Source organism: Hypanus sabinus, chromosome 23 (assembly GCF_030144855.1).
Source record: "Hypanus sabinus isolate sHypSab1 chromosome 23, sHypSab1.hap1, whole genome shotgun sequence".
Lineage (NCBI taxonomy): Eukaryota > Metazoa > Chordata > Chondrichthyes > Myliobatiformes > Dasyatidae > Hypanus > Hypanus sabinus.
This window is the reverse complement of record NC_082728.1, coordinates 45,282,231-45,303,601: the sequence shown is the minus strand read 5'-3', so window position 1 is coordinate 45,303,601 and position 21,371 is coordinate 45,282,231. Positions and strand designations below refer to the sequence as shown.

General features: G+C 44.2%; 1 protein-coding gene across 8 annotated transcripts in view; it reads left to right on the top strand.

Moving 5' to 3' along the window:
- Positions 1 to 21,371, top strand: part of LOC132380171 (myosin-16) — a 310,593-nt gene that overhangs the window by 269,422 nt on the left and 19,800 nt on the right. For all 8 annotated transcript variants that reach the window (XM_059948830.1, XM_059948832.1, XM_059948831.1 and 5 more), the window contains 4 exons: positions 8,387 to 8,519; positions 10,152 to 10,368; positions 14,370 to 14,506; positions 18,870 to 18,973. In XM_059948830.1, the coding sequence (XP_059804813.1) occupies positions 8,387 to 8,519; positions 10,152 to 10,368; positions 14,370 to 14,506; positions 18,870 to 18,973 (591 nt within the window). The remainder of the gene's footprint in view (positions 1 to 8,386; positions 8,520 to 10,151; positions 10,369 to 14,369; positions 14,507 to 18,869; positions 18,974 to 21,371) is intronic.

The following is a 21,371-nucleotide window of genomic DNA, read 5'->3' as shown; positions in this document are numbered from 1 at the left end:
CAGCTTCCTAAGCATTTCCTTATTCACTTCTGGAACTCGAATTTCTGGAAGACACTAACAACATGCCCGAAACTCGAGAGAGTCAAGAAGCAGACTTGAGTGTAGTTGCTATTACTATGAAGAAGGTGCTTGGGAAGCTGAAAGGACTGCAGTTAGTGACCTGGAAGAGATCGACCACATCCCAGAGTTCAAAAAGAGGTGGTTGAAGAGATTGTGGAGACATTAGTAAAGATCTTTCAAGAATCACAAGATTCTGGAATGGTTCTGGAGGACTGGAAAATTACAAATGTCATTCCACTCTTTAGGAAGGGAGGGAGGTAAAAGAAATGAAATTATAAGCCAGGTATCCTGACTTCAAAGGTTGGGAAGATGTTGCGGTCCATTGTTAAGGATGAGCTTTTGGGGTACTTGGAGGTACGTGTTAAAGTAGGCCAAAGTCAGCGTGCTTGCCTGACAGATCTGTTGGAAATCTTTCAAGGAATAACAGGCAGGATAGACGAGAAGAGTCAGTGAATGCTGTTTACTTAGATTTTCAGAATGCCTTTGACAAGTTGTGCACTTGAGGTTGCTTAATGAGATAAGAGCCTAAAATATTACAGGAAAGATACCAGCATGGATAAAAGATTGGCTGATTGAAAGGAGGCAAAGAGTGAGAATAAAGGGGATGGGACCCATTCTGGTTGGCTGTCGGTGATTAGTGGTTTTAAGCAGGGATCAATTGGGACCGCTTCTTTTCATGTTATATGTCAACAATTTGGATGATGAAGTTGATGTCTTTGTGGGCAAGTTTGTGGATTTTACAAAGGTAGTTAGAGGGCAGGTAGTGTCGAGGAAGCAGGGAGTCTACCAGAAGGACTAGAACATACCAGGAGAATGGGCAAAGAAATGGCAGGTCGAATATTATGTAGAGAAATGATGCACTGTGTTAGAGGGAGTAAAGCATAGACTGTTTTCTAAATGGGGAAAAAAAAAAATTCAAAAACCAGAGGTGCAAAGGGACCTGGGGGTCCTTGTGCAGGATTCTGTAAAGGTTAACTTGTAGGCTGAGTTGGTGATAAGGAAGGCAAATGCCATGTTTCATTCATTTCAAGAGGACTAGAATATAAGAGCAAGGATGTGATGCCGAGGCTTTGTAAGGCATTAGTGATACCACACTTGAAGTATTGTGAGCAGGTTTGGGCCCTTTGATGAAGAAAGGGTGTGCTGGCAGTACAGAAAGACCAGAGAAGGTTCATGAGAATGATTCCAGAATTGAAAGGATTAACATATGAGGAGCGTTTGATAGCTCTGAGCTCACTGTACTCACTGGAGTTCAGACGAATGTAGGGTTTCATTGGAACCTATAAATTACTGAAAGACCTAAAAAGCATGGATATGGAGAAGATTACCTGAGGGCACAGCCTTAGAGTAGAGGGGCGCCTATTTAGGACCATAAAATACAGGAGCAGAATTAGGCTATTTGGCCCTTTGAGTCTGCTCTGCCATTTCATCATGGCTGATCCATTTCCATATAACATATAACAATTCCTTTCCTGTCCATGTACCTATCCAATTTTACTTTAAATGACAATACCGAACCTGCCTCTACCACTTCTACTGGAAGCTCGTTCCACACAGCTACCACTCTCTGTGTGGTAGCTACCACGCAGCTACCACTCCTTATCCCTTCATGCCCCGAATAATCCAGGGTCTATCTACCTCTGCATTAAGTATGCCTACAGTCACCTGTGGCAACATACTCCACCGATTCACCATCCTCTGGCTAAAAATATTCCTCCTCACCTTTGCTCTATATGTCCCTCTATTCTGACGCTGTGTCTTGGGCTTTCCCATCATAGGAAACATCTTCTCCACATCGAGGCCTTTCGACACTCGATAGGTTTCAATGAGGTCCCCTCTGTTGCTTCTGGATTCCAGTGAGAGCAAAGATGAGAAGGAATTTCTTTAGCCAGAGGGTGGTGAATCAGTGGAACTCATTGCCACAATCAATCCATTCAGTACATTTAAAGCAGAGGTTGATTAGGTTCTTGATTAGTTAGGACAACAAAGGTTATGGTGAGATGACAGGAGAATGGGTTTGAGAAGGAGAATAAATCACCATGATGGAATAGCAGAGCAGACTCAATGGCCTGAGTGCCCTAATTATGCTACTATGCCTATTTACCATACTGAGTGTGTCTTGGAATTTCGAGGCAAAATATACTTGGGAAGCTTATTAAAACATGTTGATTAGATTTGTTCTACTTTTTTAAACTTAATTGAATATGTGCCCTGTCGTTATCTTTTTAGTGTTTAAAATATTTTAATTAGCTTTGGAAAAGATTCAAAAATGATCTTGAATCATGACTGGCCACTCTCTGGACAAGACTCAGCGCAGATTAAGAATTAGTGTTGTTTGTAATACTGAGAGCCCAGGGCACAAAATCAAGAGAAGCAGGAGGAAGGAGGAGAAAATAGAGGTCAAAACTGGCCATTCAGCCCATCATACCTGTCCCATTATTCAAAGTAATCATGGCTGATCTTCTCCAGACCTCACCTAGTGGGACAACTTCTCATGCCTGGAATTAGTCAAAGGAATCTGGTTTGGACGGCCTCCAATGTTAATATAAGCTTTCTTAAATAGCAGGATCAAAGCTTGAGTCACTTTAGAGGCTTTTAAGAAATAGCACATATGATAGGACGGGTCTGTTGGATGAAATAAACACAGGACAGTTCATAGTTAATATTTTCTTAGTTCCAAATGTGAGTTGCACATACTCCAGTGATCTCGCTCAGACATCCATTTCTATTTATGTTTGAAACTCGCTCAAAAGGAGATTTAGTGAAAAACAGTGTATTGCATGCCATCTGTACAAATCATTTCAAAACTTAAGTAACATCGGGGTAGTATAAAAGGAAAAGCAATAACCAAAGCAGACTATAGTGTTACATTTACAGAGGAAATGCAGTAGCAGGAGACACATAAGGTCCAAGGGTGGTGTAGGCAGTGACTAAGGATTCAAATCTAGCAGTGGATCTGGATCAATTGGAAAAATGGGTTGGAAAATGGCACATGGAATTTAATGCAGAAAAGTGTGAGGTAATGCACTTTGGGAGAACAAACCAGGGTAGGACTTCCATGGTGAGCGGTAGGGTACTGAGGAGAGCGGTAGGACAGAGGGATCTGGGAATACAGATCCTTGATTCCTTGAAAGTGGCATCACAATTAGATAGGGTTGGAAAGAAAGCTTTTGGCACGTTGGCCTTCATAAATCGAAGTATTGAGTACAGGAGTTGGGATGATATGTTGATATTGTCTAAGACTTTGGTGAGGCCTAATTTGGGGTATTGTGTGCATTTCTGGTCACCTACCTACAAGAATGATATCAATCAGATTGAGTGAATGCAGAGAATATTTTCCAATTGGAAAATACTGGGACTTAAGGACCTGAGTTATGGGGTAAGGTTGAATAGGTTAGGACTTTATTCCCTGGCATGTAGAAGAGTGTGGAGAAATTTGATAGAAGTATACAAAATTATGAGGGGTATAGATAGGGTAAATGCAAGCAGGCTTTTTTCTATTGAGGGATAAACTAGAATTAGAGTTCATGGGTTAAGGTTGTCGGGTGATGTATTTGAATTTAAATTGAATTTATTTTTTACATCCTTCACATACATGAGAAGTAAAAATCTTTATGTTACATCTCCATCTAAATGTGCAAAGTACAGTCATAGTAATTGATAATAAATAGAGCAGTCAGTGTAATATAGAGTACAATCAAATTAGCATGAGTTCATCAGTCTGATGGCCTGGTGGAAGAAGCTGTCCCAGAGCCTGTTGGTCCTGGCTTTTATGCTGTGGTATCGTTTCCTAGATGGTAGCAGCTGGAACAGATAGTGGTTGGGGTGACTTGGGTCCCCAATGATCCTGCAGGCCTTTTTTTACACACCTGTCCTTGTAAATGTCCTGAATAGTGGGAAGTTCACAACTACAGATGTGCTGGGCAGTCCGCACCACTCTCTGCAGAGTCGTGCACTTAAGGGAATTACAGTTCCCATACCAGGCAGTGATGTAACCAGTCAGGATGCTCTCAATTGTGCCCCTGTAGAAAGTTCTTGGGATTTGGGGGCCCATACCAAACTTCCTCAACTGCTTGACATGTAAAAGGCACTGTTGTGTCTTTTTCACCACACGGTTGGTGTGTACAGACCACAAGAGGTCCTCATGAGGGAGAACCTCTTCACTCAGAGGGTGGTGAGAGTGTGGAATGAGCTGCCTGCAGAAGTGGTGGGTGCAAATTCGATTTCAACATTTAAGAGAAATTTAGTTTATGGAAGGCTATAAGTCGGATCCAGGTTGATGGAACTAGGCAGCATAATAGTTCAGCATGGACTAGATGGGCAGAGGGACCTAGATCTGTGCTGTAATATTTTATTACTCTGACTCTAGTCTAGCAATTGGCATTTAAAAACAAAAAAATGATTCATAAGATATAGGAGAAGAATTCAGCCATTCAGTGGATTGAAGCTGCCCCACCATTCAATCTTGGCTGGACATATTTTCAGCCCCATTCTCTTGCCTTCTCTCTTACCAATCGAGAATCGATTAATCTTGGCCTTATACACAGCCAATGACTCGGCCTCCAGGGCCCTCTGTTCGATGAAATTCCATAGATTCCCCACCCTCTGGCTGAAGAAATCCCTCTTCATCTCACTTTCAGAGGATCATTCCTTGTTTCTGTGCCCTTGGATCCATATCCACTCTATCTCAGCGTTTGGTAGGTTGGATTGAGGTTCCTCCTCATCCTTCTGAATAATATCAAATACAGGCCCAGAGATATCAAACATTCCTCGGACATCAAGCCATTCACTCCCAGGCTCATTGTTGTGAACCTCCTCTGGACCCTCTTCAGGGGCAACACGTCTCTTTTTGGAAGCAGAGCCCAAAGTTTGGGCACAATACTCCAAGTGCAGTCTGATCAAAGCTTCAGCAGTGCATCCTTTCTTTTATGTTCTAGTACTCTCAAAATGAATGCTAGCATGGATTTGACTTTGTCACTACTGACTCGACCTGTAATTAACCTGGATGGAATCCTGAACCAGGTCTCCAAAGTCCCTGAACTTACTACCCATTTAGAAAGTGGTCAGTGTCTTTGTTCTTCCTGCCAAAGTGTATTACACTACGTTTCCCTATGCTGTAGTCCATCTGCCTCTTCTCCTACTCTCCCAAACTACGCAAGTCTTTCTGCATGTTTCCTGCCTCACTGACACTACCTGTTCCACCCGACCCCCCCCCCCCCCCCCCACATCTTGGTATCATCTGCAGAACTGGCCATCCTTTATCTTTCACCCAGATATGATGATAGAATGTGAAGAGTTGTGGTCCCCATACTGACCCCTGCAAAACTCCACTATAGTGGCCACTAGCACCCTTTCATTAAAGGACCCCCATTATGTCCCACTTTCTACCTTCTACTGGTCAGTCAGACTTCTACCCATGCTAATGCCTTGCTTTTAACACCAGGGGTTTAAATCCTGTTTAGCAGACACATGTGAGGCACCATGTCAAAACACTTCTGAAAATCCAGGTAACCACATCCACTGTCTAACCTGTTTCTTACCATAGAACCATAGAACCATAGAACACTACAGCACAGTACAGGCCCTTCAGCCCTTCATGTTGTGCTGACTCATATAATCCTTTAAAAAAAGTACTAAACCTACACTACCCCATAACCCTCTATTTTCCTTTCATCCATGTGCCTGTCCAAGAGGCTCTTAAATACCCCTAATGTTTTAGCCTCCACCACCATCCCTGGCAAGTCATTCCAGGCACTCACAACCCTCTGTGTAAAAAAACTTACCCCTAATGTCTCCCCGAAACTTCCCTCCCTTAACTTTGTACCTATGCCCTCTGGTGTTTGCTATTGGTGCCCTGGGAAACAGGTACTGACTATCCACCCTATCTATGCCTCTCATAATCTTGGAGACCTCTATCAAGTCCCCTCTCATTCTTCTATGCTCCAAAGAGAAAAGTCCCAGCTCTGCTAACCTTGCTTCATATGCTAACTAGGCAACATCCTGGTAAATCTCCCCTGCACCCTCTCCATAGCTTCCACATCCTTCCTATAATGAGGTGACCAGAATTGAACACAATACTCTAGGTGCGGTCTCACCAGAGGTTTGTAGAGTTGCAACATGACCTCCCTACTCTTGAACTCAATTCCCTTGTTAATGAAGCCCAGCATCCCATAGGCCTTCTAAGCTACCCTATCAACCTGTGCAGCGACCTTGAGGGATGTATGGATTTGAACCCCAAGGTCCTTTTGTTCATCTACACTCTTAAGTAACTGACCATTAGTCCTGTACTCAGTCTTCTGGTTTGTCCTTCCAAAATGTATCACCTCACACTTGTCCAGATTGAATTCCATCTACCATTTTTCTGCCCAACTCTGCAGCCTGTCTATAGCCTTTTGGAACCTTCAACAATGTACAGCTCCATCCACAACTCCTCCAATCTTCGTGTCATCTGCAAACTTACTCACCCATCTTTCTGCCTCTACATCCAGGTCATTTATAAAAATCACAAATAGCAGGTCCCAGAACAGATCCCTGCAGCACTCCACTAATCACTGACCTCCAGGCAGAATACTTTCCTTCCACAACTACCTTCTGCATTCTTCCTTTAAGCCAATTTTTTATCCAAACAGCCAAGGTTCTACTTATCCCATACCTCATGACTTTCTGGATGAGTCTCTCATGAGGGACCTTGTCAACCTTTCAACCTTTGATTCTCAAAGATTCAACATTTATTCCACATACTAAAGGCTTTGATAGAATTCTTCTCACAACATAATGAAAGATCAAAAATGTTAACTGTATTTCTCACGCTATGTATGTTGCCGGACCTGGTTTTTTCCTATATCTGCAAGATTTTTTTCCTCTCCAATTTCTTCCCATTTTCAGTAGCCTCCAGGTGCCATCTAGTGTTGTATTTTGGAACTGTTCCAGTGAAATGAAAGCACTGACCTCAATTGTCCGTGAGCTTAGTGGCTTAAAGCAACACACTAAAGTTTAGCCATTGAAACTGAAGGAAGTCTAATACTTCTGTAATGAATGACTCTCTAGAACTTGCTGAAAAACGTAGTAAGCAGGACCATTCTTCATTGGTCTTGCTAGAACTAATCAATGTTATTATGGGAAATTCCTTTTTCATTCTCAGGCTAGGTCTGTCATAGAGTGAAACAGCAACGAAACAGGCTCTTTAGTCCAACTGGCCTATGCTGACCAAGATTCCCATGCAAACAGTCCTATTTGTCTATAATTGGCCCATATCCCTGTAAATCTTTCCTATTTACATACTTGTCAAACTCTTCTAAAGTTTGTTATTGTACCTGCTTCAGCCTCTGCCTTTCACAATTCATTCCATATATTGACCACCCTCTGAAAGACTAAGTTACCCCTTAAGCTCCTATTAAATCTCTCCCTTCTCAGCTTAAACTACACCCTCTCTATTTCTTGACTACCTACCCTGGCAAAAAGAGAGAGTGCATTCATCCTGCCTGTTCCCTTCATGAATGTATAAACATCTATAAGATCACCCCTCAATCTCCTAAATTCAAAGCAAACAAAGTCCTTGCCTGTTCAAGCTGTCCATATAATTTAGTCCTGGCAATATGCTTGCAAATTTTTCCTGCAAATTGTACAATTTAATACATCTTTCCTGCAACAGTGTGTTTAAAACCATGCACAATATGGCTTCAGATGTGTCTTGTACAACTGCACCATGACCTCGCAACATCTACATTCATTGCCCTACTACTGAAGGCCAGTATGCCAAAGGGCTTTTTATCACCTGTCTAATGTGACTCCACTTTAAGGGAAGAATATACCTGAACTTTCTCTGTTCTACAACAATCCCCACGGTCCTGCCATTTTAATGTGAAAACCCTTCCTTGATCTAACTTACAAAAATCCACTCCTCAAACTTAACTGAATTAAATCCATTTGCCTTTCCTTCCCCTACTTCCTCAGCTGATCAAAAAACTTTTGTGATCTTTATAACCTTCATTGTCCACAATACTACCTGTTTTAGTGTCACCCTCAAATTTACTAACCATGCCTTCTGCATTCTCATCTAAATTATTGATGTAGATGACAAACAACAACAAGCCAAGGGCTTACCCGTCGTGGGTCACCACGGGCAATATCCCAGGAGGTGTTGGTCTTTGCTCTTGGTCTTGCTTATTTCTGAAGTTGGAGTGGGTTTTTAGGAGAGCCTGGGCAGAGGGTTTTGTGTCAGCAGGGTTCTGTTCAACACTTTGTAGCCTGTTGCCGCTGTCTGTGCAAAGTTTTCATTGTCTTGGAGTGGAAAGAAAATAAGGTTTTCATGTTTGGATACCAACAGGAAGAAGCTGACGTGTCGATTACAGGAGGCTGAAGAGGCCGCAGAAGCAGCCCAGGCCAAGTGCTCCAGCTTGGAGAAAACCAAACAGCGGCTGCATATCGAGGTGGAGGAGCTGAGCATTGACCTGGAGAAGGTAGGTCTCCCCAGAGTGACTCGCACCAGCAGAAGCAGTCCAGCAAGTTAGCTCAGCAGCTCAGGTTATATATACTCTACAGCCAAAGAGATGAGAAGTAACCTTGGCCACAGGCATTTCCTTGTATGCCTTTTGATTCACCTGCTATCTCTCATACATGGCATTGGGGGGAAGATATTGACATGGATAGAAAACTGTTTGGCAGATAGAAAGCAAAGGGTAGCAGTGAATGGGTGTTTCTCGGAATGGCAGGTGGTGACTGGTGGGGTGCCACAGGGCTCTGTATTGGGACCACAGCTCTTTACGATTTACATCAACGATTTAGATGAAGGCATTGAGAATAACATCAGCAAGTTTGCTGATGATACTAAGCTGGGTGGCAGTGTGACATGTGATGAGGATGTTAGGAGAATTCAGGGTGACTTGGATAGGCTGGATGAGTGGGCAGATACTTGGCAGATGACGTTTAATGTGAATAAGTGTGAGGTTATCCACTTTGGGAGTAAGAACAGGAAGGCAGATTATTATCTGAACGGTGTAGAGTTAGGTAAGGGAGAAATACAAAGAGATCTAGGAGTCCTTGTTCATCAGTCACTGAAGGTGAATGAGCAAGTACAGCAGGCAGTGAAGAAGGCTAATGGAATGTTGGCCTTTATTACAATGGGAATTGAGTACAAGAGCAAGGAAATCCTCTTGCATTTGTACAGGGCCCTGGTGAGACCACACCTGGAGTATTGTGTACAGTTTTGGTCTCCAGGGTTAAGGAAGGTCATCCTGGCTGTAGAAGAAGTGCAGCGTAGATTCACAAGGTCAATTCCTGGGATGTCCGGACTGTCTTACGCAGAAAGGTTAGAGAGACTGGGCTTGTACACGCTGGAATTAAGGAGATTGAGAGGGGATCTGATTGAAACATATAAGATTATTAAGGGATTGGACAAGATAGAGGCAGGAAATATGTTCCAGATGCTGGGAGAGTCCAGTACCAGAGGGCATGGTTTGAGAATAAGGGGTAGGTCATTTAGGACAGAGTTAAGGAAAAACTTCTTCTCCCAGAGAGTTGTGGGGGTCTGGAATGCACTGCCTCGGAAGGCAGTGGAGGCTAATTCTCTGGATGCTTTCAAGAAGGAGCTAGGTAGGTATCTTATGGATAGGGGAATCAAGGGATATGCGGACAAGGCAGGAACCGGGTATTAATAGTAGATGATCAGCCATGATCTCAGAATGGCCGTGCAGGCTCGAAGGGCTGAATGGTCTACTTCTGCACCTATTGTCTATTGTCTATTTATTGTGTTCCCTAATGATGTAGGAAACCATTCTATGATGGATTTCAGCTATTCCCATTAATCTCACTCTGCAAACCATTTTCTTTCTCTCTCACTCTCACACGCACACCCATTGACTCCTACTGATTCCTTTAACACCAGAAACAATTCATACCCTTACTAGAAGGTATCTTGTTTCCAGCAGACTACCTCACTCCCTTTTCCGGTAAATAGTGTCAGAAGTTTTATGATTGTCTGTGATGAGACACAAAGCTGCTCTGCACCCAAGCCATCAATCTTCACTTTCCTCTATGTGTTGAACATATGTCTAAAGATGAGATGAATTCAAACTCTCTTCCTTTTTCTGTAGGCGAATGCAGCAGGTGCAACCCTTGACAAGAAGCAACGAATGATTGACAAGCAGATTTCAGACTGGCGTCAGAAGTGCGAGGAGATTCAGACGGAGCTGGAGTCCTCGCAGAAAGAGTGTCGGCAATACGCCACCGAGCTCTTCAAACTGAAGACTTCCTATGAAGAGCTGATCGAACAGCTGGACTCAATTAAGCGGGAGAACAAAACACTCCAAGGTAGATTTGAGAAAAAGATGTTTGGGTACAGTTGCATAATATTAACATCAGTGGAAAGGTTCCGTGTTTGACATAAAACAATCTAGAGGGGTAAAAAGGCAATGTTCAAGAGTATCGTTAACAATCATAAGTCTATATAGATAACTTATTCTTTTATTTAGCTGCTCATCAGCATTGTGCACAGAATAAATAAAAAGATTAGACCTAACGTTCCAGCATTCAGTTAGTGCTTTTTTGCATCTGTAACTGGATATGAAGGGTTTACAGTGGGCAGAGGGAAAACAACATGTAACTCATCTGTAGAGGCAAATTAATTTGGGTCATGCTTTCTACATCCAGCAGAAGTTGAGATGTCAGATCTGATGTCAACTACAGAGCAATCAAGTAGCTAACTGATAACTGCCTTAAAGCCCACACCTTGTTGTAGAGAGGTTAAAATACAGAGTAGCCCACCTCAGCGCACCACATGCCTTGCGATGTCAGTAACAGGTTCTTCAGCCCTGATATGCCCAGCTCCCTGGCATGTCTATGGGGAAAAGAATGATTCAATTACCTATAAATGTTCTTTTGCACTGAAGCATCAGTCATAATTTACTGTTCACTTTACTATTGAGGGCCCCACAACATATACGCTCTGAGCTCACTTATTAAGTGGCTCCCGTACCTAATAAAGTGGTTACTGAGCGCATGTTCCTGGTCTTCTGCTGCTGCAGCACATCCACTTAAAGGTTTAACACGTTGTGCATTCAGAGGTGTTCTGCACACCACTGCTGTTTGAAATACTGTCGCCTTCCTGTCAACCTGAGCCAGTCCAGGCATTCTCTGAACTCTTTCGTTAACAAAGCTTTTTTGCCCCCAGAATTACCACTCACTGGATTTGATTTTTTTGCTTTTCGCATCGTTCTCTGTAAACTCTAGAGACTCATGCATGAAAATCCCAGGAGATCAGCAGTTTCTGAGATACTCAAACCACAATTATTCCACAGTCAAAGTCACATTTCTTTTCCATTCCGATGTTTGGTCTGAACAGCAATTGAACCTATTGATCATGCCTGCAAGTTTTTTGCATTGAGTTGCTGTCACTTGATTGGCTGATTAGATATTAGCATTAACGAGCAGATGTACAGGAGCACCAAATAAAGTGACCACTGAGTGTGTGAGCATGCGTGCTATTACTGTTGAGTGTAGACTGACACCTGAAATTAACTCAGTCTGAAACCCTTTATGGCAATATTTAGCCATGGGAATGATGTGGTGGAGTGACCCAGAGACAACCAAACTTCATGATAACCTCACTGACCACCATCAACATTTCAGTACCTGTTTAGGACTGCACGCTCACCCCTTACCGTCAGCTGTTGCTCCATTCCTTCCCACCTCTCCACATGGTTCCCTGCCTCTGATGATACAAGATGATTTTTAACACTGTCCATGTATTTGTATGCCTTCTACTTTACTTACTCCCGTCCCTTGAAGTTTCAATGTGTAGCTTTCTAAACTCTGACCATGGTGCTCCCTCTACCAATCCAGAGCAAACTGGGACAAAGATCACACTGTGTTAGAATCTGCCTCAGATCCAAGGCATTCTCTGTCGGGGTAATGAGCTGGATCCGGAGGCTGGTGGGGTGGTAGGTGAGGACAAGGGCAACTGTGTCCCTGTTGTGGTGACGGGAGGATGGGGTGAGGGCCAAAGTGCGAAATGCTATTCCCTATTCACAGTTCCTTTGTCTCCGCCGCATCTGCTCCCAGGTTGTCTTTCCATTCCAGGACATCTCAAACATGCTCTTTCTTTAAGGATTGTGGTTTTCCTTCAGCTCTCACTGATGCTCTCACCCACATCTCCTCCATTTCCCGCGCTTTGGCCCTCACCCCACCCTCCTGTCACTACAGCAGGGACTGTGTTCCCCTTGTCCTCACCACCTCACCAGCCTCTGGATCCAGCACGTTATCCTCCGCAACTTCCGCCACCTCCAACAGGACCCCACCACTAAGCGCATCTTTCCTTCTCTACCCCTCTCTGCTTTCCGCAGGGATCGTTCCCTCCACGACTGCCTGGGCCACACATCCCTCCCACCTGGCACTTATCCCTGCAAGCGTAGGTGCTACACCTGTCCCTACACCTCATCTCCTACCACCATTCGGGGCCCCAAACAGTCCTTCCAGGTGAGGCAACACTTCACTTGTGAGTCTGTTGGGGTCATCTATTGCATCCGGTGCTCCTGGTGCAGCCTCCTCTACATCGGCGAGACCCGACGCAGATTGGGGGACTACTTCGTCGAGCACCTCCGCTCCGTCCACAACAGACAGGATCTCCCGGTTGCCACCCACTTCAACTCTGCTTCACATTCCCATTCGGATATGTCCATACCTGGCCTCCTCTACTGCCATGATGAGGCCAAACTCAGGTTGGAGGAGCAACACCTCATGTACTGACTGGGTAGACTCCAGCCCCTCGGCATAAACATTAAATTCTCCGACTTCTGGTAATTCCCTCCCCCCCCTTCCCCCATCCCAGTTTCACTCTGCCTCCTCCTCCAGCTGCCTATCACCTCCTTCTACTATCCACAGTGCTTTCCCCTTACATTCCTTCTTCACCTTTCCTGCCCTGCTTTCCCTTCCCCACCCCTTGATCTTTCCCCTTACTGGTTTTTCACCTGGCACCTACCAGCCTTCTCCTTCCCACCCTCCTCCCACCTTCTTTATAGGGCTCCTGCCCCCTCCCTCTTCAGTCCTGATGAAGGGTCTCAATAGACAATAGACAATAGGTGTAGAAGTAGACCATTCGGCCCTTCGAGCCTGCACTGCCATTTTGAGATCATGGTTGATCTTCTACTATCAATACCCGGTTCCTGCCTTGTCCGCATATCCCTTGATTCCCCTATCCATAAGATACCTATCTAGCTCCTTCTTGAAAGCAACCAGAGTATTGGCCTGCACTGCCTTCCGAGGCAGTGCATTCCAGACCCCCACAACTCTCTAGGAGAAGAAGTTTTTCCTTAACTCTGTGCTAAATGACTTACCCCTTATTCTCAAACCATGCCCTCTGGTACTGGACTCTCCCAGCATCTGGAACATATTTCCTGCCTCTATCTTGTCCAATCCCTTAATAATCTTATATGTTGCAATCAGATCCCCTCTCAACCTCCTTAATTCCAGCGTGTACAAGCCCAGTCTCTCTAACCACTCTGCGTAAGACAGTCCTGACATCCCAGGAATTAACCTCGTGAATCTACGCTGCACTTCCTCTACAGCCAGGATGTTCTTCCTTAACCCTGGAGACCAAAACTGTACACAATACTCGAGATGTGGTCTCACCTGGGCCCTGTACAAATGCAAGAGGATTTCCTTGCTCTTGTACTCATCCTTACTCATCCCGAAACGTTGACAATTCGTTTCCATGCATGCTGCCCGACCTGTTGAGTTCCTCCAGTGTGTTGTGCATGTTGCTAGTTAGTAATAATACTTGTTTCCACACCTGACCACTGAACAGTATCAGTGGTTGGCCTGTATATTGAGACTCCACACCACTATACTCTACTGTGAAGTGTTCCCCAGATTTTTGTGGGTTGGTGTCAGTTCTCTGCTGTTCCTTGTACCTTTTTCCTCAATATCGATTTCCTGAGCTGCTGGGCATATCCACGTTGGTGAGAGTATACAACTATACACAGATTTTAGAAGATTATCACCCCATTACATAGAAAAATAAATTAATTGCCCTTTAGCCCTATCAAAAAAATCCATGTCCCACCAATATCCTTATCCGCATTCTCTACTAACTTGACTAATTTGTTTCCTCCTTCTCAATTATGACAGAGAGTCTCTGTCTCTTCTTCTATAGATGCTGCCTGACTTGCAGAGTTTTTCAGTTTTTAGCTCATTGCCAGCATCTGCAGTTCTTTTGTGTCACTTTTCTTTGTATTAGGTTAAGGGCATCGTTGAACTTGATTTGTTATTGTTAGTGTTGTTCCATGCTGACGAGTATCCCTGGATTGGTTCTGCAGAAGAGATTACCGACCTGACAGATCAGCTGGGTGAGGGAGGCAAGAGTGTCCATGAGCTGCAGAAGTCCAAGAAGAAACTCGAGATGGAAAAGGAGGAGCTGCAGGCAACTCTCGAGGAGTCAGAGGCAGCACTAGAGGTAAACTCCATTAGTTCCACAGGCCAAATAATCGAAGGAGCCAACTGTACAGGAGAAGGTCTTTATTGTGCTGTGGAAAGCTCAGTAAACACTAGACTTAAATGTAAGGGACAGAAGCTGTTTGTACATAATTTTAGCTTAAAAAGTCTCACTAACTGAGGGTTGCTGGTTGTTCTTGGCTTTAAGGCCTGGGGGAGCAAAGTCCCAACAAGATGGCACTGGCAATACATGGCAATGTATTGCGGGCAGCTCAGCAAACCGGGACAAAGTGAATACTACAACATGCGCTTGGGAACTTCATCCAAAAACATCGGTCAGGGTCAATTGTACATTGGCTAAAAGTTAGTCTGCCTCAGCACCATAATCTCCTGATTCTTTACTGCCTTTATGTTAATCAGTTTCATCTCCAACCCTGTATGAGCCAAACTGAGCAACACACAAAATATTGAGAACTGAGCAGCATCTATGGAGGGATTATTTCAGACTGAGTCCCTTCATCAGTACTGGAGAGGAAGGGGGCAGAAGCCAGGATAGAAAGATGCAGAGAGTGGGCGGAGCATTGCCAGGCAGGGGAGATACAGGATGTGAGAAGCTGGGAGGTTATAGGTAGTTGAGGTGTAAGTTTAAGAAGAAGGAATCTGATAGGAGAGGACAATAGATCATAGAAGAAAGGGTAGGAGGTGGCAAACCAGAGAGAGGTGATGGACAGGCCATGTGGGCATGGGAGTGGAGGAGAAGGGATGAGAGGGCCACCAGAATATCTTCTCAGCCATACTGAGAAGATTGAAGATGTTGCCTTTGGTCTCCAGCACAACTCAGTCCCATCACAACTTACTCAACTTCTCTTTTCATGACCATCCGCATCAGCTTTGTTCATTTTGGTGAATCTTCTCATACAAGTCAATTTATGGATCTAAAGTCCACACCGTTTCCTGCCTCCCTATATTGAGGTACTGCTGTATTGTCAGAGGTTAAGCTCTTGGAATGGAATTCAAATCTTGTCCAGGGCTTTGATGAGATTTGAAGATCCCATTGTTTTACTTGAATTAGTGGAGGCCATTCCTGCAGCCTTCTGCAGGCCGCCCAACGTAATCCTCAGCAGGACAGGCTGCATCTATGGAAAAGAGTAAATTGTCAACAATTCAGGCAAAGACACTTCATCAGGACTCTGCACCAGTCCTGGTGAAGGGTCTTGGTCCGAAACTTTGACTGTTTACTTTTTTCCGTAGATGTTCTCGGGCTTGCTGAGTTCCTCCAGCATTTTGTATATGTTGCTTTAGATTTCCAGTATCTGCAGATTTTCTTGTGGCCCAACTAATCCTTGCTAATTTGATTTGATGCAAATGACACATTTCTCTATATGGTTCAATGTACATGTAACAAACAAAGCTAACCTTTAAAATCTCTTCCTCATTACCAATTCCAACCAGTGATACCCAGATCAGAGTCACACCACATTCATCTTGGAGTTACTTGATCTTGTTCTGTGGTAACTTCATCTGTGTATACAACCGGAGACACCTTTCATTCAGAACTTGGATATTAATGCAAAGTCACTAATTTAAGCATCCAGCTTAATTTTGGGATTCATAGAAACATAGAAAACCTACAGCACACAAAGCTGTTAGGGTTACCCACAGCCCTTTATTTTTCTGAGCTCCAAGTACCTGTCTAGGAGTCTCTTTAAAAAACATATCGTATCCACCTCCACCACCATTGCCGGCAGCCCATTCCACACACTCACCACTCTCTTGCATAAAAAAATCACCCCTGAAATCTCCTCTGTACCTACTTCCAAGCACCTTAAAACTGTGCCCTCTCGTACTAGCCATTTCAGCCCTGGGAAAAGCCTCTGACTATCCACATGATCAATGCCTCTCATCATCTTATACACCTCTATCAGGTCTCCTCTCGTCCTCCCTCGCTCCAAGGAAAAAAGGCCAAGTTCACTCAACCAATCTCATAAGGCGTGCTCCCCTATCCAGGCAACATCCTTGTAAATCTCCTCTGCACCCTTTCTATTGTTCCCACAACCATCCTATAGTGAGGTGACCAGAACTGAGCACAGTACCCCAAGTGGGGTCTGAACAGGGTCCTAGATAGCTGCAACATTACCTCTTGGCTCCTAATCGCAATCCCATAATTGATGAAGGCCAATGCACCATATGCTTTCTTTACCAGAGTCAACCTGCGCAGCAGCTTTGTGTGTCCTATGGACTCAGACCCCAAGATCCCTCTGATTCTCCACACTTACCATTAGTACTATATTCTGTCATCATATTTGACCTACCAAAATGAACCACCCCACAGTTATCTGGGTTGAACTCCATCTGCCACTTCTCAGCCCAGTTTTACATCCTATCAATGTCCCACTGTAACCTCTATCAGCCCTCCACACTATCCACAACCGCCCCAACCTTTGTGTCATCAGCAAATTTGCCCCATTCCTCCACTTCAGGTCATCCATCCCTCCATTCAGGTCATTTATAAAAATCACGAAGAGTAGGGGTCCCAGAACAGTTCCCTGAGGCACACCTCTGGTCACTGACCTCCATGCAGAATATGACCCATCTACAACCACTCTTTGCCTTCTGTGGGCAAACAGTTCTGGATCCACAAAGCAATGTCCCCTTGGATCCTATGCTTCCTCACTTTCTGAATAAGTCTTGCATTGGGTATCTTGTCAAATGCCTTGCTGAAATCCATATACACTACACCTATGGCTCTACCCTCATCAATGTGTTTAGTCACATCCTCAAAAAATTCAATCAGGCTCGTAAGGCACGACCTGCCTTTCACAAAGCCCCGCTGACCATTTCTGATCATTTTATGCCTCTGCAATGACTTCACTAAAAGTAACTTTGGGTCTGGTACTTAATCAATGGTCAGTTTGGTGATCTCCCAGCAACTTGTTTTTGCTTCAATCAGTTGGGATTGAATATATTATAAGATGAACTAACATAGGTGAGCTGGACTAAAGCTTCAGTTATCATTGATGAGGGTCAACAGCCAGTGATGCAGGGAGCTGCTGCCTTAGTTTTCATCACATACTCTTCTCAAGAACTGAAATGATTACCAAGGTAGGTTACAGGTATTACTGAAAATGATTGAAGATGAAAAGCATTTATGCAGCAGTAACAGGTGGTTGCAGTAGCTGTAACTGAGAGAAATAAAGCAAAGCAGCTTTTGAAGCGGTACTGAATAGCCCAACATCATAGGGGCTAATCATTAACCAGTTGTGAACACCACTTTATACTAAGTTGCAGCTCAGAACACTGGATGCAGCTAAAGCAATGGGATTCGGCAACTTCCCAGCTATGCTCCAGTCTATTCACTACAATTATAATAGTGTCTGACCACCACAAGTATGTCATGACCACGATAAAAGTACGACAGATCCAATCCAAATGCAACACAGAAGGTAATCAGCCAGTAATAGCTGAGCCCTCCCATCAGATATACTGGAAACCTTTGCTTTTGCCACCGATGTCCACTAATTCACAATAACAGTCTAAAATGAATTTTGGATATGAGGGGGGACCCTGAGGACCCAGAAGAAGCTGCAAGGACCCATGAAAACCACCCACATGCAAACTCTGCATACACAGTACTGCACCTGTATCCCTTTAGACTTCAGCAGGTTTTCCACACTCACTCCCAGTCTTCCTCTTGCATTCCTCCAGGAGACGTGTGTTACTGTGATAACAAACTGACACCAGTAAATTACATACAATTTTCAGACTTCCGTACACATGGGTACAAACTCCACTTCGAGTGTTTCCAGTGCAAAATCACAGCTTAGCTGAGCACGTCCAGCTCTGGTAGAAGGGCGATGTGCTGCCTCTCCACCTCCAGGTGGCCTGGTTGGCAGGTGTGGTAAATCCACAGGGGCATGAGATAAACTCACTGATCATATCCAACAGCGGATTTCAAGCTTGGCAGAAGTGCTGAATTATTTTGAGCAGATTTTGGTATCTGTCGTACTTGTTCTGTTACAATACCAGTGCGCCTTTTCAGGGATAGGAGAGTTTGAATTTTAGTGTAATTTTCAAGAGCGACAACATCCAAGTACTTTGTAGAAGGGGCTGTACCTGAGGATATGGTGCATTTGCTGGGGTCTCTGTGCTTGAAAATTTAGTGATGCTATGCTGAATGGTTATAACTTCAAGGTGTACTGTCTAAGATTAATGCAATGTATTTATAAGTTTCCTTTGCTTTCGTATTACATCACCTTAAGCTTTGGCTGAGTAATGCGGTGCATTCCATGTCTCTGAACTCAGAGTTCACTCCCACCTGCGGTGCTGGGGCTCCTGCCCCAGGGTGAGCCACACAGGTCTGAGCATCTCGCTTCCCCTGCTTTCAGGCTGAAGAGAACAAGGTGGTGCGACTGCAGCTCGAGCTGACGCAAGTTAAGGCGGAGGTGGATCGGAGGATCCAGGAGAAGGAAGAGGAATTTGAGGCCACTAGGTAACCTCATTTACTTTTAATCGGCAACTGCGCCAGGGATGGCAGAGTGGAAAACTAAGAGAATCAGACGTGAAATGATTGAAAAGAAGTTGTGCTAGGGGCTGGGGTTGGGTGTAGGGAACGCCAATCAGGATAGGGTTTGAACAAACACCTTGGCCATAACTTTCCATTTGCTGCTCCTACTTGTCTCCTTCTTCAAGACTATGGTAGGAAGTAGAAAACTGTAAATATGAAAATAAGAAAAACTCAAAATTCTGAAATTCATGCTCATGTTTTGTGCAGAGCTCAGGAATTGTCCCTCACAGACATTAAGGCTCTAGAACTACTGCCTCACAGTGGTAATATATCTAAACTATAAATTAACGTCAATGGAATTAAAAATGCTAAATTGTCAAATGCAAAAATGGAGCAAAGGTTTTAGTATAATATTCCTCCCACTCATTCCCATTCCTGAATTGATTCTCAGTGACCTGTGTGACACAACGGAGCATTAAAACACTGTCCTGTTTGCCTTCTTAGCACCAGGGAATGACTTACCCATTATCAGAGTGGAGTAATCTGACTTATGTCCTATTCGTATGTGAAAATATGTGCTAACAACAAGAGGTTTAAGGTCAGAGGAGGGAGGTTTAAAAGGGGCATCTAGGGCATCTTCACACAACGACTGGTGCATATACGGAATGAGCTGCCAGAAATAATGGTTGAGGCAAAGTTTAAAGTACATGGATAGGAGAGGTTTAGGGGGCTGACCAAACACAGGCAGACGGGACTTGGTCACTGGCGTCATGGTCAGCATGGAGGAATTGTGCAGAAGGGCCTGTTGCCCTGCTATATCATTCTGTAACTCCAAGGAAAACATTGGACAAAACTCTTTACAGGCTTAAAATCATTTGGTCAACATATTCCATTGCGTTAACACTTTTTAACCATACTGCCTTCACCACTCAAGTGGCTCCTTGGGATGATACACCTTTTCACTGTTTGAGGGACTTCTGCGCCCAACTCAGCCCCTGCATGTCCAGTTGCAAAAGGATCCTAGACTGTGTCCCTTCTCCACTGGATTTGCATTGGCAGCACGGAATATCTCTGCATCCCTCAGCACACACTCCTGCAACGTGGAATGTGCCAGTTGGCAGCATTCCCTTCCAGACATCTGGAAAGACCGATAAGCTTCGGGTAGATCAAAGAGGGTCTTTCACCAAGTTGATGGCCTTCCAACAACACTTGAAGTCCGTCACGGGATCAGCACGTAGATCAGATAGCTCTGTTACACAGCTACTTGGGATGAAACGAGATGAGGGCCCTGTTTTCCCCTTCCCTTGAGCTGAGAAGGCTGAGATAATTTGTAGCATCCCTACTGCACAGCAGCAATCAGCTGAATGATCAGGAATCTCAAAGTCAGTGGGGATCGTCCATGCAACGCAGCACGTTGTGCATTGCTCAGACTGAACAATGGATGCTGAAACAGGTTCTCCCCATGTAACGACAGAACACTTCATTACCCAGAAGCTGCACATCAGAAATGCAACCAGCCAGCATTTTACTTAAATGAAAACTCTGGCCAACCAAGAGCAACATGCAGTTAAGCCAGAACGTTTAACCCAACCATTCAGATTTCTCTGCAAGATGCAATGATGTTGCCATGAACTAAGTTCCTATACGGCAGAAAGTGCCCGCAGCATTTGGCAAATGCATCCTGACGGTCTCTCAAATACTCATTCATGTATACAGGCAGCTCATAAGTCAGGTGCTCAGAACTTGAAAAGGATGTTTATTGATAATTGCAAAATTTTGAAAGTATAAAGGTTAATTTGTTTTTTTTACTGTGCTTGGTAGCTCCTCGAATAAAGGGATTTCTGCTGCTCACTCTGTTTGTCATCTTTACTCATATTTCTCTCCTTTTCTTTTCCATAACTTCTGTTGGAATCTCCTCCCTCTTGTGGTAAGTGTGAAACAGCGGCTTTGCTCCTGAGGGCATTTAGGAAATTAGAAAAATTGCAAGTGTGGAAACTGAAATGGGAAACATACAAGTGCTAGAAATTCTCGACAGCTCAGACAGCATCTGTGAAGAGAGACCCTTTCGGGTCCAGACCTTTTGTCAGAAACGGGAAAGAGAGAAACAAGTTAATTTTCATCTGTTAAAAAAAGGCAACGAAAGAGGCGGTGGGTAAAACAAGGAGAATATAGTTGGGCAGGTGCATGGATAGGAAAGGTTTAACATGGGCAAGGGGAATGAGTTTGGTTGGGCATCTTGGTTAGTATGGATGTTTCTGTGCTCCTGACTCTCGCTCTGATAGGATGAGACCAAAAAGGTTAATGTGGCAGTTAGATTATGCTTCATTATCAGTGTTAGTGTTGGAGCTGTGGGACTTCCCCTTCCTCTGAGGCAAAATCACTG